The 19482-nt window shown below is 38.3% G+C and overlaps 2 protein-coding genes across 2 annotated transcripts in view; one reads left to right on the top strand and one right to left on the bottom strand.

The window, feature by feature from the left end:
• The window catches only part of ECT2 (epithelial cell transforming 2), a 29252-nt gene extending 22780 nt beyond the window's left edge, over nt 1-6472 (top strand). The window contains exons 23-26 of the mRNA XM_076340663.1: nt 1705-1812; nt 2962-3108; nt 4765-5090; nt 6433-6472. Coding sequence (XP_076196778.1) covers nt 1705-1812; nt 2962-3108; nt 4765-5073 — 564 coding nt within the window. The 3' untranslated portion in view covers nt 5074-5090; nt 6433-6472. The remainder of the gene's footprint in view (nt 1-1704; nt 1813-2961; nt 3109-4764; nt 5091-6432) is intronic.
• An 11857-nt stretch (nt 6473-18329) lies between these two features.
• The window catches only part of SPATA16 (spermatogenesis associated 16), an 80388-nt gene continuing 79235 nt past the window's right edge, over nt 18330-19482 (bottom strand). Inside the window, exon 10 of the mRNA XM_076340662.1 lies at nt 18330-18684. Coding sequence (XP_076196777.1) covers nt 18505-18684 — 180 coding nt within the window. The 3' untranslated portion in view covers nt 18330-18504. The remainder of the gene's footprint in view (nt 18685-19482) is intronic.

Raw genomic sequence — 19482 nt, 5'->3', positions numbered from 1 at the left:
AATTGTGTTGAGCTTGCTTCTTTTACAGCTATGTTCCAATTTACAATCCCAGCATTATGAATCGTATGTTTTGGTTTAACTCTGTGTTAGGTTGAATTCTGTGTTCTATACCTTATTTGCATGGGCACCATAATGTAAGAGACATGAAGCATCTTCCTCCTATAGACAGAAGCCTACAACCTTTAAACAAGGAAATAAAGAAAGCAATGAAATAAAGGAGATACTGGCCTCCTCGCATTTTCAGATGTTCAATGTGTGGGCTCTCCACAGCCAGAAAACTACTAATTTGAAGAGTAGATCCTCTCCAATTAGGGCAAGAGACTTTCAGCTAACGTTTTAATTATGTAAGAGTGTATGCATATCAGTCATCCAAATTTGCTGAAAATATGTGCAGTATATAGCTGAAACAACTTGCGTTTAAGCTAGAAATGTTTTATGTTCTGCATTGTACTCTTACTGTAAAACATTTGATTGATTTTTTTTTTTTTTAAAGACATGCTTGTTTCAGGAGAGGTAGTTAAGTAATCAAAATAGCATCTTAGTTTTATTTTGTTTGGCTTGTCATCTAGGGACTTAATGAGAAACTTGGCTTTGTGCTTTTCCTTCCTTTTAGGTACTGAGTAGGAAAAGTACTGATTCAGAAGTGTTAATTTACTTTAATCTGTCTGCCGCCTATCTTCAGTCTTGTGTTACATATAACACAAAGGGATGGAAAAATGTTGGGTTTTCTTAATAGAAATTAAATCTTTGTGTAATAAATGTATCATTCCCTCTTGCCCTAGAACATCCAGAATCATATGCTGACAAATTGTAACCTACTATGCTGAATTCCATTAGTTATAATTTCTGTAACTACTGCTTTGTACCAACTATATAAGACTTTTTTTCTTGCTGATTTAAATGTCAAATTGAGCTTCAATTTAAGCACGCTTCCCCTTTTCCCTGTTCAAGAACTCTGTAGCATCGTGTGAGAATGAGATAGCGTTGGCTTTGCCACATGGTGGCAGTAAAGGCTTTAACTGCTCTTTGTTAGACGTTAGGAATAGCCATACAGCTTGCTGTCTGGTGTCCTTATGATTTCTTTTTTCAAAACTTTTTTTTTTGGTAAACTGTCTTTTCTCAAAATAAAAACCCAAAACAACAACAAAAAAACCCCAGCAACTTCCCACTCCCATGCATGTCCCCCCACCCCCAAGTTTTGTAAGTAGCTAGCCAGAGGTTGCTTTGCACATGCTAGAGTTGAAGAATGAGGCATGAAAAAAAAAAAAACAGAACTTGTGGGTATTCTGAAACATCTATTGGGCTTAAGCTGAAAGACTTAGTCTTAATGTTTGACAGCTGGAGCTATCAAGATTTCACTTCAGAAGTGTGCTGGATGTGTTAGTGAAACAGAGGCATGTATCTTGTGAAACTCCCTAGGTATACTTCAGAACTACTGCCTTTTACTTTGGTCAACCCTGAACTTGAAACTGAATCAAACCAACCAAATGTAAAACTACTGATGAAGTGGTTTCATAAACTGATTGTAACAGCAGTTAATCTAATGAAATGGCATGAAAGAAAATAGCTGCTTAACTGTATATTAAGAGTTAAATATGGAGGAATATGGCAATTAAAACCTCTAAATCTGACCTAATGAACTAGAGAGTGATATTTTGAGAAGTGCTGATGTTTGACCATTACTAAGACTATTTTTGTCTATAGGAAAATCTCATTTATACTGCTGATCCTGATTCAGTTGAAGTAAATACTAAAGATATGGACAGTACTTTAAGCAGAGCATCCAGGGCAATAAAGAAAACATCAAAAAAGGTAAGATACTGTAAAGATAGTGCTTTACAGTAAACCCCATTTTAGTCAGGGAATTGTGCTAGTATTCCTGTTTCAGGTCTCTTGTAGTACTTAGCGTGACAGGAAAAACATAATCTGAACTAAAACTCTTAAGTATAAGCTCCTTAAAGAAGGTGGGGAATGTTTTTGAGGTTTTGACTGAGTAGTTTTGGAGTATCTGTATATAGTCTTAAGTATTATGGTCATAAGTATTATGTAGTCATTTTTGAGTCTGTTATGGAACTTACTCTGTTTAATATTTTGAATCTTTGAATCTCTGTATATATTACAAAAAAAACCCCAACCCTCAGCTGTAACTGGTTTTAGCATATTGAATGGAGTTTTAAAGCTGTATGCAATTATCTAAATCTAAGTACCTTCAAAAGTGTGGGTGTAGAGTATGTGTGTCCCGGTAATAAAATAAACTTTGAAATAGCAACAGAGTAAGTGCTGAATGCTGGTGTCTGCCTGTGTACGCTTTCCTTTTGTGTGTGGCTTAGCTGCTCTCAACTAATGGACTGAGGAACTGTGCCCTGTTCTGCTAAGAGGACCTGGCTGGGAGGCAGGAGGAAGGCTGCCTGTCTGCTCTGTCTTGTTGGCCGTGCACTGGGTTTGGTTCTGCTAAAGTTTGTGGTGTGTGAGAAGGGGTGACAGAGTATGATGCAGCAAGGAGGAATCTGTTCCCTATTCTCAGCAGCCTCGCAGCAGGCTTAGTATGTTCAAGATGATAATACTGTTTCTTGGAGAAAACTGTAGAGGCTGCTGTAGTTTGGAAGCTGCTGAAGACTAAATTGAGAGCAACTTAAAGGAGGGGGGCCTGACTCTGCAGAACCCAAGGGATGTGGGAAAGCCTAGTTGACTAGACCTTATTTTGACTTCTCCCTGAATATCCACCCCTCCCCATCCCCATGTTGTCTTCATATTTGGACAGAGTGAGAAGAGCAGGGGTGATGGGGGGGCCTTAAAAGTCAGATCAACTTGTGGGTGTGTGTGTTTGGCTAGTTTTGATACAGTCATATTAACATTTGATACATGTCCTACAGATGTTCAAAGCTTGAATGGTAGCCTATATTATAGTAGGTATTGCAGCCTGATTTTTGTCAGTGTATAACTGCTTGTCAAACTCCTCAGGTTACAAGAGCGTTTTCTTTCTCAAAAACACCAAAGAGAGCTCTTCGAAGGGCTCTAATGTCGCATAGTGCAACAGAAGGAAGAAGTCCCAGTTCAGCTAATGAGAGTTATCTAGGCAGCCAACTGACTAGTACGTCGTCATTAGCGGTAAGTGATTTGGCTGTGCAGGCCAAATAAGTAACCTTTTTAAGATCACAGTTATTTTAATGTCTGGTGTTGATCTTACTTTAACAATTTCAAGATCCACAGTGGAAAAATGTATTTTTAACTACATTCATAGACATGTTATTTTCTGAGCAAGAGTTGCTTAATGAGAAGGCTTACTTGCTGAAAATGCAGAAATACTGTATGTACTGTATGTACTGGGAGATGCCTTGTACAATTAAGTTGAGGGGAAAAAACCCCAAGCTCTTTTGCCAGAGATGGAATATGTATCCTCTTCTGAGAGAGTGAGAAACTTCCAACACGCTCTCTTATGTTGGTTCATGCTTTTGATTTTGGACAATATATACAAATGTGGTGTACAATCCTGAATAGTATGGTGAAATTATCAATGAAAGTAGCGAGATGCTAGACATCCTGTGAAACAAACTGGGAAGAAAGGGTAGAGAAATAATAGATGCTGCAGCCTGAGAGTTTTTGAAAAGATAAGGGAATTATCTCCTTATACATATTTAAGAAAACTTGGTAAAATAATGTATTGTCCTACATACTGCAACTCTTTTGCTATGCCTGGCTACCTATTGCAGCTTTCTTCTGCTACATTAGGTCAAACTCAATTTCCTAGTACAGTCTAGTAAAGCAGACTAGATTTGAAGGAATTTTTTCATCCTCTTTACTTTTATTCTAGTGTTTGAGTAAATCTCTATGCTGAGTAAACATACTTTAAAGTCTGTAGTTTGTAGGACAGAAGGCCAAGAACAGGATTTCCTGTGTATCTTTCTACTACTGCCTGATATGTTAGTACCTTAATATAGAGATAATTCAGTGTGTTTGAGTGGCCATTAAGTTGTACAACATAAAGATATTGCCCTGCTCTCCCACATGAGATAGGCAGGAGAAAATGTGAATTAATAAGGGAGGAAGTATCACAGTGGACTCCCTTGCTTTAGAGGAAATAAAAAAATCTACCAGTGGGGCTATACCCCAGTTCTCTGTACAGATTTTCTTCCTTCCAATTATGTTTGCTCCAACAATTGTTTTCGAATTCTAATATTCTGTCTTCATTTTGATACAGCACTGTATCTCATTTCTCATGAAAATGCAAGTCATGCACTTTTCTTTTTGTGTGTCTACCCCATACAAAAATACTTTTTTCCACAAAATGATAGGAACTTATAGTAGTAAAAACTATTTTCCTATTTCAAATTCTTCCCAGAGTTCTTGGACCTCTGAGGTAGTAAGCTGCAGCTTGGCAGCAGATCATGTGTTGTGTGTGTGATGTGTGTTTTTTGGTTTTTTTTTTTTTTAACCGATCCCACACACCACTGAACTTGCATAACATCTTTTTGGTTGAATCATAAGGTTGAGGGGAAAAGAGAGGTTTAGATTCCAGCCCCTCAAGCTGGGATACCAGTGCAGTTCTTGAATAGGAAACTAAAGCTGCAGGAAACCTGTCTGAGTCCATTGAGAGAGTCAAAGCTGTTATTCAGACATATTGTTTTATTTAAATAAAATCCTGGCCTGTGCTTAAGTGGGGATTTTTGGTGTAGAAAAACTATAGACTAAAAGTATCAATAAAGCTTGAATGCTTAGGTTTTTTTTCTTGTTTGGACTAACTCTTGAACCCCTTCCTAATTGTAGATTGCTCGTTCATCTTCTACGTGCAGCCTAAATGGATCTGTCAAATGTGCTGTTAATGTTCACCGCTCCAATTCTGTTGATTGGAGCTCTCAAAATTCCAGGCCTCGACCTGTGCTGTGTCCTGGCTCTCCAAATATTCGTCTTTCAAATGCTGTAGAAGAAAAAACCTCTTCCAACTTGGAAAGCTTAAATGGTCATGCCTTGGACAGACCGTGTCCTATCCCTATTATTACTAGCACTTATGGTGATGCTGGAGATAATAACCAGTGTGGTGCTGAAAAATTCTGTACATCACATCCTGACTGTTAATGCCCATCTTGCATGAAGTGAGCAAAAAAACCTTGATTCCTCTAAACTAAGATAGCGCGGTACAACTATATAAAACCCTAGAATCCACAAAGTGTTTTAAATGGTGTTGGGTTTTTCTTTGACTTGTTCTAATGCAAGGGGTTGGAGTCACTACTCACGTGTGGTCTAGTTCTATTTCTGGTTCTGGGTACAAAGTTAATTCTTTTACAAATCCTTTTAACTTTTCTGTGTGTTTTTCTTAATTCAATTGTATAGAAATTAATTACTTACTGTTTCAGTTCAGTTGTCCAAGTGGCAGTGTAGTTCACTGACCAGAGTTCTGAGGACTTTAATAACTTGGTTTGCAGGGAAGTCTTAAGCAGCTAATTTTACCTATGGTTTTTGTTCCCCTATCTGTAAATAGAAAAAATATCCTGTATAAAATACTTCAAAGTCTAATAAAAGCTGCTGTATAAAGAGGAGTTTGGGATTTAATTTTCAAATATTGCCTATGACTGCAAATAGATGATGTGCCATAAACAGGCATTAGACTTCATAGTGAAGTGGTATAGCCTTACCTGCTCAAAATATCCCTATTTTAAAAGATTCTTGAAGCATGCAGGTGTAGCAAGTTGCCTAACTACTATGACCTGTTTATATGCTGAAAAGCTTGGCTGTGCTATAAAGAGCAACAGAAGATTGCTTGTGAAAGTATCTTGAGGTCTAATGTAAAAAGAATATAAAATCTCAGCTGATCCAAAAAGGTTAACTTTTAGGACTACATATTGATGTAGAAGCAGCCTATGTTCCTAGCACCAGAAAAATCAGCTTTTTGCCTAGTTTGTGCCCATCCAGGCGCAGCTAAAGCAAGCTTTGACAAATCATTGTGATGTTTATTGCCTTCTGTAGCCAAGAAGGCATATGTTCAACATCTGATTTGGGGCTCAGAGCTGGTAAGAATACAGAAAGTTGTAGGATCTGAGGGGAGCTCCATTTCTCTAAGAGATTATCATAATGTATCTTGCTTTCAAGTTGGAGGGAGATTATTATAGCAAAAAGTGTGATGCAAGATGTATGCTAATACTTGGTTAACAGCTACTCTTCAAAAACATGTTCTTGTATTCTGAATCTCTCAAGGCTGGTAACAAGGAAAAATCTTTCTTCTGCATTTTTTAAAATATGCATTCTACTCACTTGGTGCTCTTAACTTTTCTGTTCAAAATCTAGAAATGCTGTATCATTAATTTCAAAAGCTGCCAAACAAATATCTTCTGTGCTGTTACATTCCTTATGCTATGTATCAGGGTTGAGAAATGACTACTTAACTATTGACATAGGCTAACAAATGATCAAATAACTTTTTTTCTTCTTCCCCAACAGGGTATTCCTTCTCCTTCCTTGGTCAGTCTTCCCTCGATCTTTGAAAAAAGGAGTCATACATTAAGTCGATCAACAACCCATTTGATATGAAGCAGGTTTAAAATACAATGCTGTATTGTAATGACCGACAAGCAGCTGGCTGTTCAAATGACTTGTTACTGACATTAATGGTACCTTAGTCATTAGCACTTAGCAATGATTAGCAAAATGTTAGATAACACTAAGTTAATCACAAGGGGTTTTTAGTTGTATTGAAGCAGATCAGCTAATCAGTGGAATAAGTAACTTGGTCTTCATTTAAGACACAGTATTCCCTTGCACAAATTTATTTTCTCACCACCATAGCATTTTCTTCTATGGAAATTGTCCCCTTTAGGCAATAACCTAGTTTGTCAGATTTTGAAATGAAGATGATGTTCACATAACTTACCGCTAGTTTGGATGACTCTTATGCTTGCCTAACTTCATCAATTGGCAGAGCACTCTAATGTTTGAATTGTTGATTTCTTAAACGGAGATGCATTATGAAGTACCTGACCTTTCAAGTATGACAGTTAACCTGTTGTACAGCTGCTTATTCCAGATATTTTATAAATGTAGTTGTTTATAAAAAGGTAGAATTGAGTTTCCGAGATTATGGTCTTCCGCAGCCTCACTGTAACACAGTGGTATGTTACGTGGGTTTATTTGAACAGTAAGTTTGAAGGCTGCGCCTAGCTTTGACCACCAAAAATAATCAATTGAATTCCTTGAATTTCTTTGAAATGGATGTCTGAGGAAAATAATTACACTACCTTTTAGTAGGGCTGTTAAACAAACTGACCCCCCAAAACCCCACACCTTCCACATACTTGGTTAATGAGTCATTATTTAAAGCATGGGATTATTGGTGTGACATGGTAATTTCATGGCCCAATTTGGGTGTGTCAAATTTCAGGTGTAGTACTCCTAAGGCTTTTACCTGGCTTTCTCATGTATTTGTACCTTCCTTCAAAACTATATGTTCACTTCCTTCATCTCTGAACAGTTGGTATGATGCAATGCTATCTCAGGAACTATCTAAATATGTATATTTCTGCATTTCATTAACGGTTTAACTGTCTGTATTAGCAGGAGTTCTCAACTTCTGGTTTCTTTTTAACCACCAGTGTCTTGTCTTATGTCTATATGTAACTAGTGATGCTTCTGAATGTGTCAGACTTAACTGTTTTTATATCTCTCTTTGCCAATCCAAGCAATGTAAATAAACTGTTTAAAATAACACTGCTTATGGCTTTGCTAAACAGGCTTTTATGAGAGTCTACTTTGTCTTTTCACATAAAAAGCGTTGTGTTGGGCTCCAGCCTCCAAATGTACTCTGATTAACTATATAGCTATTCCTAATAACGTATACGACTTGGTAGGCCTGAATCTGCCAGAACCAACCTTCCCCCCCCCCCCCTTAATATATTCACCATTCTCCCCTCTTCCCCTGGATATATGTATCCATGGGTTTTTTGTCCTTATCCATTCAAAATAAACATCTGAGGTAAATATGCACTGACACTTGCATAATGAAGTGGCTCTAGGAAATAAACTATTCAATAAATACTATGCTAAAAAATCAACAACGGTTTTTGGTTTCTTTTTTGTTTTTGGAAGGGCATCTTCAACCTGGTAAACTCCATACAAACTTACGATAATATCAGCCTGTCATTATTCCTCTGGTTGTCTTTAATTTCCAAATTATTTGTATTTAGCTTCTATATCAAGTTCACTTGCACTCAAAACCGATTGAACCTCTAGTGCTTACTGTATTGCCTAATCTTGTCATTACCACTACTGCACAGCTCTGTTTATGCTAAATGAATGGAAAATGATTGTTCAGGGTGCTGAGTCCTACTGCTCTTCATTTGTTGTATGTGGCTTCCTAATGGAGGAACTAGTTCTGCTCAGTCTTGTTAACTCTTGAAGGAGAATGAGGAAGGCTATGCCTGCCTTCAGCATGAATTTCTGGATGCATTATTATCTTAACCTGTTATGTCAAGCTTCAGCATGAGATGTCCCTAATTTTATTTAAAAAATAGGTGTACTGTTAGATCTTCTTTTTTTTTTTAAGAGAAAAATGGCAGCTCAGTCTCCTTGTCATTAACTGAGATGATATATTCATTACTTTGTCTACTGCTCTTTGACTATGCTCTAAGGTGATGTACTCTAGCAGCAGTTAATTGAAGACACACTTGGTCCTAAACTGGTGGGAGAATACGCTGCCGCTGTGTATCATAGGGTTGTGCTGAAGCCCTTAACTGCTTTTTAGATGTTGACTGTCAGGGGACCAGAAGTTTTTCAGTGAGACAGAGAGAAGTGAAAACAGTGAGGATTTGGGTTAAAATAACAAGCTGATAGGTAATAATTAACACTGATTTGCTGATTTGACAACTTGTTCTCAATCTAATTACCTAGAGCGGTGTAACAAGTCTTTCGGATACTGGAGGAAAAAGCAGGAATCATCTGACCCAATTTTAGTAAGGCATTGTCTTGCATAACACTATTAGAAGTTTGCTAGCAGAGGGGAAACTACTAGTGAGCGAATACAAAACTGGCTCATCTCTACCCATTGGACAACAAATCTTATTCGTTTCCACTGTGGTCATATTGAGTGGGGCTCCCCAGGGGTCTGTTGAGTATTTCTATTGACTGAGTGGATAATGCAGTGGGAGGGTGTGCTTATTAGTTTTACAGCTGTCACACAGCAGCAAGAAGCTTGAGTACATGACAGAACAGGATTAGAGGTGGAAGTAAGCTCTCCAAGTTAGAGAGGTGCTCCAGAGTAACAGAAACAAGCAAAACCAAGACATTTTTACAAATGAGAGGTTTGCCCCCACCTTCTCCACTTCCAATACTACATGTACATGTTGTAGCATTAGAACAAGTACATAATTTTGGGGGGTATTTTGGTTGGTGCTCTTAAATTTTAGGTGAGACTGGTTCTCAAAACCAGAATTTTAAACAGTAACACTTTCACCATCTAGCTGCTATGGGATGTGCCTTGTTGAGTAACAGTAGTCATCTGGTTTTGTACAATACCTACCTTCAATCATGATACAGACAATTCAAATCTCCTGAATAATTTTTTAAACTTCAGAGAGTTTAACTGAATTAAGTATAATTTCTTAAGTCTTTATGCTGAGATTTCTCTATCAGTAAGTTATAGGATCTGTTCTGCAACTCTTTAAGGAGCAAACTTTGGGATAAAAAGGACATTTCTTTCTACCCTAGCTCTCATTCGCTTACCGTTGTGCTAAAGAGTTAGCCAGCACACATTCAGCATACAGAAGAATTGTTTTCATTCAGAAAGACTGGAACTCTGAAGAGGAGGTCAAAGGTTGATCTTTGTTTAAAACACAACCTTGTCTTGTAGACTGTACAAAATCAAACAGTTCAATGAGCTCGTGGTCGTTGCTACAAGAATCCTTGCTCCTAACCATTGTTCTAAATTGGTGCCTCTTAAAATTGAAGAACAGCTATCAAAGGAAAGGGTCTTCTGTTGGGTAGGTGTTAGGTGGGGATGTCTCATGGTTCCGATCCAAACTTTCAAGGAGAATGCAGTTTTCTAGCAGCATGCTTGCTTGCTTTCTTCCCTTGTTAGTAGGTGTATCTTGAAGTTCTGCGTAGTAGTGCTCCAAAAAGAAAATTCCTTTGAGTAGGTGTGCTATATGTACATTGCCATGGAGTTTATTTAAGTATGCCCTTCAACATTTTGAGAAAATTATTTATTGTGTTACCAACCTATCTTTGTTACTAGTTGAAATATGGAATAGTGCTCAGAAGTTTATACTATAAATGGTGTTTAAGAAGCCTATATAGCTGTCGGGTGGTAGTTTGGAGGGAATACGCAGGCTAAAGCTTGTACTGAGGCAGGGTGATGCATAAGGAAGCAATTGTTTGTTTGCTTGCTTAAAAAAATTAGAAAAAACCCCACTGAGACATTAAAGAAGCCGGCAGTTGGCCAAGAGGCTGGAGGAAGTCTGGGACACATGTTGGAGCTGAACTCTTTTTCTTTTGTTGATATCTGAATCATGTGAACTTCCTCACGTAGCTAAATCTGGGCTTGAGTGGTCCAGCCATTCACAAACCTATACCTAGAATTCATAAACATACACTCACGGCAAGCTACTAAAGCATTTATGGACTAAGATGATTAATCATTTATAGGTTTTTGTTCAAAGAGAAAAGGTGGAGAGATTACAGCTGCTTGAGAGCACCTGTTTGTGAATCTGTTGTAGATTCAATAGAATGGCTTGACCTGTATTTTGCAGAAAAATAGTTGCTGTTTCAAAAATAGGAGCTGAAAATGCCACTGTGAGATGGATGTTTACAACCTCTGAAAGCCAGCCATCAGAGACAAAACAGGGGCTAGCTAGAACGTACTTTAAAAACACAAAAGCTGTTGAGAGCTTAAAATGTTGGCTGAGTGCTCTATGCAGCTGACATTGGAAGGGTGAAGGCAAACTGGTGCCACGTTCTTTGCCTTGGGACCGGTTTTAAGCGCAGAGCCAGAAACCTGCTCTCTCCCATCAGTAATGAAAGCTAAAATGGAAATGAGAACACCATGAAAACAAACTAATTAAACATCTAGTAAAAAAGACGTAACACTGTCAGACGTTAGGCAAACAAAAGTCATTTTTAGATAAGAACATTACCACTATTTAGGGCTGAATTTTCAGCTGGCACAGAGTATTCTATCAGCCTCTATACAAATGCAACCATGCATTTGTATGCCTAATTTAGGCAGTTAGAAGTGCAATTATCACCCTACCTGCAAATTGTAATTAGTTTAAGCTGTCTTGGTGCCTTTATCAGCTGATCCATACACTGACACTGACTAAGTATAGAGTCTGACTATAGTGGGAGCTACCCTCTTGTTGAAGCAAGTTATTGTATATATAAATACATATATGTATGAAGTAGCGAAAAACAGATGCTTACAAAGAGATGTGAAGCACCCTTTTATTTTTACCCTACGTGGGGAGGCCTAGTGCAGGTACTCTATATTGGCGAAATTAAGCAATTAAATTTCTGATACTTATATTAATATGGGTAAAAAGAGGACAACCTTTATACCTCTCATTCCCCCTCTTCCTCCGGCACTTTAATTTCTTCAAGGGCTGAGGAAGAAGGAAGTGGCTTTTGGCTTAATTCTGGAGAGCCCAGCTTTGCTGCTCAGCTTACCAGGCGCACTGCAGAGCCCACCCTATTTTGGAGGAGGTAAAATCTTGTGCCTACCAAAGCCCGGAAGCAGGCTGTGTTCTGCCTCGGCAGCTCAGGTTTCCCTGGCACCTGCGAAGATCGGGTAAAGGATGACTTTTTGCACTTCTCTTCCACCACCTCCTTCTCTATCCAGAGATCGAGAAAAGCACAACAGCCTGGCAAACGCTATCCATTTATTAATGGATTCTTTAAAATGGGATTGACTGGAATATAAATTGTATTACCTGAGCCCTTGGAGATGTTGTTTCATGTACAGTTAAAAAAGGTGATGTTTATTTGTCAGTGTTTGGAGGTACTAACTATCTCTTATAAATATTCAACTTCTGTCTTTACCCAAACAGTCAGTAATTCATTGGCTATGTTGGATTGTAAGCTCCTACATGCTTTCTGCTGCTCTGTGATGGCAAAGATGATATTTCAGTAGTTTCTCCAATGTTTCAGCCTGGAGGGAATGTAAATATATGCATAAATGATTTTGAAAATGTGCCTTTTTTCTGTGTTTCAATGGCTCGTGCATTAGAGTTGGTATGGCTGACAAATCAGCACTGATTGCTAATTAAAAAGCTGAATATATTAAAGAGTTTCACACTTCCATTTCCTTCTCAGATTGAAACCCTAGTGGTATGAGTGAGTGCTAGTGAAGCTCTAATGGATAGAGTCTAATTACTTGCCATTTTTGCTTTGACTTAACAGTTCATGAATTACAGTAACTCTGACTGACAGACCATTGCTGATTACTAATTAAATGGCAGAATTTGGTTTTACGCACCTCCAGCTTTTACCCCCACAAAAAGTGACACTCCATATCTTAACAAAAAAGCTTTCTCTCTGCTTGTTTGTTGATATGTAAAAGCTGACGGTCTCATCCCTCTGAAAACAAAAATTCTTAGGGCACATTTAACAATAGTGGTGGATAAATATATTTCAAAAATAAAGTTACTGCTGTGTTGCTTATAAAGGAGGCTTTGGAGAGAAACTGTTCAAGGCAGTGTAACAACTCAGCATGTTTCCTGGCACTCTCATTCTCTTATGGATTGCCTCAGCCCTCATTTAGTGAGTACAAAGAACAGTAAGATTTTTAGTCCTTTATCTGCAGGAGGGGACAATTCATTCCCTGCCATAGCTACTCCCTAGGTCACCCAGACACTAGAACAAATGCAGGAATGGATCGTCTTTCTTGTTCTTTCTCTTCATTTGCCTTTTCTATTCAACACGCCCAGAATTTAATCTGGTTCTTGACAAGATTACTATTCTCCTAATCTGTGATATGTTTTAATTTGTGATAGTGATCTGTAGAAATGAGCTGTTGAGGTTGGGAGTTCTTGTGATGACGGTATCCCTCTAGTCCTGAACGGCAGTGGGTAGAGTTATGGAGAGCCAGTAAACACTGTAACTCTGCTATACCTTTTCTCACTAAATGCTCGGAAATATTCAGTTCTATTCCAGACTTTAAATCAAGAATAAGGACTCATTAAAATTGCTACAGATCTTTTCAAATCAACATTAAAGATATTGCAGCCTGATAAACTTTTCTTTGTGCTGATTTCAGTCACTGAAATTGTCACAAAAACACAGTAAAACTTTTATCCCAAAAAGAACAACTGCACCTCTAAAAGAAAATTGTGCTTCTCCAATCTCTTTCAGTGTGTGAGCATGTCACCAGGTGTGTGAATATTTCAATACATAGTTTGTAAAAATCCATCAAAGATAATGCTCAAGAGCAAGGGTCAAAAGAAATGGTATGTTACTTGAGATCCCATATATCAAAAAGCACAGTGTAAAAATCCTTGGCATATAGGTGATCTTAATGGTCCCTTCTGGACTTAAAATGTATTGCAGAGAGAAACCACAAAGTCATTTTATAATTTAAAGCTTTATCTTTTCTTTGTTAGTAATTCTTCCTGTCTGAATATCACTGTTCACCTTAAGCAAAATAGAGATTATATTATTACTGTGAGATAATATAAAAGACTGTGTTATTGTGGTCAATACCTGTAATAAATGTAAAATTTGGTGTTCTAATGGGTAGCGGAAAGGCCCCTTTCTCTTTGCCCCCACTTCTTCCATCTAAAGTAAGTATTTCATATCATTGCTTTTAATAGCAACTCAGAGTAACACATTTGTACAAAGAGAAGAATATGGCAGTGTCTGAAAAACAAACTATCCCAGGTCATCGTAACCGAACCACCAGGGTAATGTTTAGAAAATCTTTATGAGCAAAAAAAGCTTATGTGAAGTCTTGAAATCAGGTCTTTTGACTACAAGACTTCAGAAAACATTTTCTGATACTCATCTATATAACTTTGTGTTATTCATGATGGTGTGATCTTTCAAAAAAATGGCAAGATTTTACAAAGATGTATGAAAACCCAGAGAAACGTGGCAGCTGCTTCCACCAGGCACTTCTGAAACTCTACCAAGACCTACTGTCTTGGTGAATACTGAGATAAAGCTTTCTGCAGCTGGCAGCCCACAGGGTGGAAAAATTCCACCATTTCCTCTCTTTGACTAGGAAATGACTGGAATGACTCAGCTCACGTTGTTAGTGTAGCAAGCATGACCTTTTTAAAGAAGACTGCCGTATGGAGCTTTTTCACCTCTACTTTCTCCTCAAGAATGACCAGCTTCAAAGAAAAAGTTCACTGCTCTAATTGAATATTCTCCATATTGAGAAGGGTAAAAATAAACATTCTTCTCGGTTTATTCACGCATAGACTAGAATCATCCAAGTGTGACATCTGAAAGGAACTACATGATTATACTCTAAAATGAGAACAAAGTTCATCTTGTGTGATTTCTTATTTTTTCCCTGCAGACTTTGAAAGAGGAAAGAAATTTCAGAATCTTAATACCCATTAAAGCTCAAGAAAGCCAGGGCTGTGCGCTCCTGTGTTAACCTTTTTAGTATTCTGCTGGCTAATTGTCTGTCCGTTCCACCTTCTCCTCCCAGGTTAATGGGGTGGTTAACAGGGGAGGACAGGAATGGTTGGCCAATCACACTACAAAGCAAACTGAAAAGGTCAAAGTAATGCGCTGTATTATTCATGGACTATGCCTTGCCGAGGTATCTTAGATCTCATGTCTTCTCGTGATGAATTGCAACAAGAACAAGAAACAGCCCAACGTGAAATTGGCTCTTGTGACAATGATTGTAGTTCAAATGGAAAAATGTAAAACTGTGGCCTGCTGTTGTTCTGGTTTTTGAATTTAAAGATGTGCGATCACATCTAGCCACTGAATAAGCAGCAGGTTACATTTGTATGACTTCTCAGCTGGGTTGTAGGTAAAATACAGTGTATATATATATAGATTCTTCTAATTTTAGCCATGGACTTTGTTTTGGAAGTACTGTGTGGTGCCTAATATCCCTCCTATGTCTTCTGTATTGATAACCTCATGATTAGTTTATAGATTTCTTAATATGACTTCTTTTTAAGTGGTGTTTTGTTTAGAGGTATTAATATTCTAATTCCTAGAGAGGCCACCTAGAGTGGGCTGTAAAACAGTCCTTGTTCTCAGGAGCTTGCAATCTCTATAGTCAAATTTGAAGGCAAACTTGATGTAACCATTCTTTTCTCTTTCACCTTTGATGTGAAACGGAGTTGGAGGGAGATACTGGCAGAGGCAGAAGCGTGACTGAGGTACTCTGAGTGCTGTCCCTCTCATTAAATACAGAGGGAGATTAGCAACAGCAGACTACTGATTTAATCCCTAGCAGTGGATGCTAGGGACATGCAGTGCATGTCCTCATTTAGTCCCTACTACTGGATGTCATGAGTGCATTTCGTCTTCTTCCTCTGGTGGTGTGTTTAATTTAATACTTTAGCTGTAGACCCATTCTCCATCACTTTGAATCACAACCTTGTATTTTTCAAGTCTTTTTATCATGTCCCATTGACAGGAGAGACTTCACAAATAGTGAAAGTGAAAAGTGTTTATTAAGACCTAACACCATCTAGTCTACCTTCTCTGAGTCGTAATTAGTGTTGTAACCCAACAGTAAACATATACCTAACACCTGAAGGAGCTGACTCTGCTTGTGCTCATTGTCCCTTCCAGGGCTTAGTACAGAAGTTCTGGCATTTACAAGGAAACAAGGATTGCAACAGCAAGCAGAAGAGTTATGAGGCAGTCTTAGGGGAGAAGGTATTTATACCTTTTCATTTTTTTTCCCCCCTTTCATTAAATTGGTATAGCGTTCTTTGCTTTTCATTGAGTGGTTTCAACTGACATCAGTTGCCTGGGGCCAGTGAACCTAGCTGTCAACAGATAAATCATTTTTGTGACAAAAAAATTCTGTGATGGAGGGAAACAAACTCCCATCATTCATTTGGAAAATAGTCTTTGAAAGAGAAGTGACCTGAAAGTGGAACTCTTGGGGAGTGGTCTCAGATGTGTCCTTGTGTATGAGACTAAAATAGCCACAGCAACCATGGGCCAGACTGTTTTTAATGTGCCCTTAACAAAAAGGAAGATGAGGAATGAAGTCTAACTTGTAATAATATTTTGTGAATGAGAGGAGCCATGGTGTATGTCATCACCCTATAGAAATCACCAGTTAAGAGGCCAGAGAATCATTATAATACAGCCTGCGATTTCTACAAAAGGCAAGTTAATTATTATGTGTTTTAATTTTTGTAGATGGTCCTAGTGAATCTCATGCTTTAGAAACTATACTGCATGCAGCAAGCATCAAAAATCTCCCCCCCACATACTTCTTCCCCATTGTCCAGCCAAAATGTAGTTATATTCATGGAGTAAAGTTGACTCTCAGCGAGTCCTGACTAAAATACTATGCAGATATGCAGATTTGGGCCTCGGAATCTGTGCATTACAGATGGTTATTTTTGGAAAACAGCAACGCCCTTCTCTAGGACAGAGGGTCCTTTCATGTTTGCTTTGTGTTGTTTCATAGCTGACTTCATCTCCTGACAACTACTTTAGTCTGTGTCTTTCTGGAGGCTAAAGGGCACTGTAACCAGGTGTTGGCCAAGATGTTTCCGACACCTTACAGATTGATTTGGGCTATGGCCTCTCTCTCTCTCAGTGATGTATTGATCAGCAGCATAAGACAGGTTTTCCGCCCTACCTGATATGTGAAAAGTGAAATGTCACATCTTGTCTCGGATCTGGGTCTCCCGCAACGCTCTGCGATGAGACTGGTGCGTCTTTCTCAGTGTGCTCGGATCAACTTGTTCATGTCACACAGACAACTGTTTTTCACTGGCAATATTGCTTTTCTGTTCCCAAAGATCACCTGTTTTCAGTGCACTTTATTCTTTTTCATCATTCTAGGTAAAAATACCTGATTTTGCATTAAATATTGCAGAATTGTAAGCCAGCTTGCATGAAATTGAGAGTATTTGCTTAAGAGCCTCATGATTTACCAAACTGTGTGTTGACTGTGACTTGATGATCCGTGGGGAGCAGTCTTTCTGATTTAGTGTGTGTCTGCTCATCAAAGATGGATGATTGCCACTATGTGTCATAAAACTTCATCTGACAAAACCAACTCCATAGCAAAATAATGCCGTCTCCAAAGGGCAATAATTCTTCGTTTCTCTGTACCACATGTTTAAGGAGCTCAAGCTAGCTCAGATTTTCTCAAAAAGATTTCTTTATACTTATTCTGTTAACAATGAACAAAGGACCATTGAGTCTTTTGCCAGTTCTTTCTTAGTTTTCAAAAAGCTTTTAGGAGAGCCTAGGAAAATGGTCTATAGCAGCTAAAAATCTGTAGGATTTAGACTCCTATCTATGATAAATAGATAATGGGAATTAAGTGGCTAAACGCCTTTGAGGTCCTGGATTTTTAATTAAATCTTAGGGCTGGGAGGTGGGTTTTTCCTTTCTTTCTATCTTGTTGTTTTAAAGTCACCCTTTAATGAGAAAATGTAATGAACTGAATGCTGTTTTTACAGGGTGAGGTTATTTTCTTACAAAGTAAACACAGTGAACAAAAAGGAGATGCCAGCCTTAAAAGAGACTGCACACATCAGCTGGGGATGCCTGTCAAATGTCATCTGATAAGGTGATCTCTATTGAAAGGTAGGTGCATTGCTTTGCTCACTGATGGCAGGTCTCAGATGATTTGGGAACCTGCACTCCCTTGAAGACCAAAGCGATGTAAGATGTGCCTACATGACAGACTGCTGCCGTGGCAGTGCAAGACGTGTTGCTGATCCTTAACCAAGAGATTTGCACTGGAGAAGGCAGCTGCAGTTATTCTCTTCCCTGGAGTGTTTGTGCATTTTTAAAAAAACAATTACTATCTAATGGGGGAAAAAAATCATCCTTAGGGCACAGACGAGAGTGAAAGACTTCACATTCTTAACCATGGGGCAACAGCTGGGCTCCTTTTTTTCCTTTCTCGTCGTGTCATGTTTCTTGCACTTGTAGTTGCTGCAGCCCTAAGGTGCAGGTTGCCATTTTTCACCTATAGAGTGTACCAATATCTGTAGTGTAAGGCATTGACCTGGAAAGAAGGCAAGGTGAGCCTGAATTCCTCTTAGCTGAGGATGGAGGGATCCTTGTTTTCAGTGCTTCTTGGGCGATAATCAAACCAGGAGGATTTTATAGGGTTTGAATGCAGAATATTCTCAGAGCAGAAAATACAGGCCCCTTTTTGGCTGGGTGTTACTATTTAAATAAACAAGACAATTTAAAATAAGCCTTTCACAGACATTTATTCCAGCCAGTTAAGACTAATGAAGTGCAGGAGTGTCTTGCTAAAGATACCCCATGGTGAAGGGAAGGCTCATTAAGTGGAAAGGTGTCTTTTTTGACCTATCTATCAAATATCTACAGTGTTAATTTTCTTGTTCACTGTGTGGCCATGTCTTTAGGGCTGGTAAGGGACAGTTTTGTATTTCCCAGGCTCCAATGTTGCTGTGTACTTTGAGTCCTCTTCATTTTCATTTTTTCCATCCTAGCTGTTCTCAGCCTTTTGTTCTTTAAGTAATTGTCTTCTACTTGGTATAAGTAGTCTTCGATTAGTCCAATCTGCAATTATAAAGAAGTGGTGTCAGAAGCATGTCCCTTCCCTCCTCTAAAACTTTAAAAACTTTTGCAATTAGTTTATTTCAAAACTAATTGTCATTAGAAAGAGAAATACATGAAGGCACCTCTCATACAGTTGGCTGGAGTAGCAGTACCTGATTTCATAATTTTTTTTTTTTTTTGTCCCTTTCCATTTGGACTCAATTACTTTACTGCTGTGGAATAGACTCTTTCATTGAAATCTGTACATTGAAAACAGGAATTTATCACAACTCTGTCTTTAAATGGCATTGAAAAACAGCCACTTTAAAAGGAAGGGATGATGAGGAAATTAATCTCAGGCAAGTTTTTCTTGATAAGGAAAGAGAACAGAGGCTTCTGGCATTTATATGCCAAAAATCAACACGTGGAGAAAAATGAGTATTCCACATTGCTGTGGCAAGAACCATTTTTCTATTAAATCAAAATGAAGTTCTGAATAAATATGTTTCCCCATGAATATAATACACTAGAGAATACAGTAAAAGAATAGATGACCTGTGTCCCCCCAAAATAAAAATGTAATTATTCTAATAAAGAGTACATTCAGATAGACACATCTTCCTTGCAGAGGTGATTTCAGAACAACCAAAAATATAGATTAATAGTACTGTGTACAGGTATTCTGTAAATACCAGGCATTCATAATTTTATGGCTATGTCTCCCCATACCTTACCTTTATTCATACCCTCCGTCAGCTTTTGCGATCTGCAGCGTTTCTGTAAGGCGAAGATGAGAATCATCTCCCTTCACACTGAGTT

The sequence above is a fragment of the Aptenodytes patagonicus genome, chromosome 6 (genome assembly GCF_965638725.1).
Source record: "Aptenodytes patagonicus chromosome 6, bAptPat1.pri.cur, whole genome shotgun sequence".
Classification (NCBI taxonomy): Eukaryota; Metazoa; Chordata; class Aves; order Sphenisciformes; family Spheniscidae; genus Aptenodytes; species Aptenodytes patagonicus.
The sequence above is the reverse complement of the archived record's forward strand: the minus strand, read 5'-3'. Positions and strand labels throughout refer to the sequence as shown.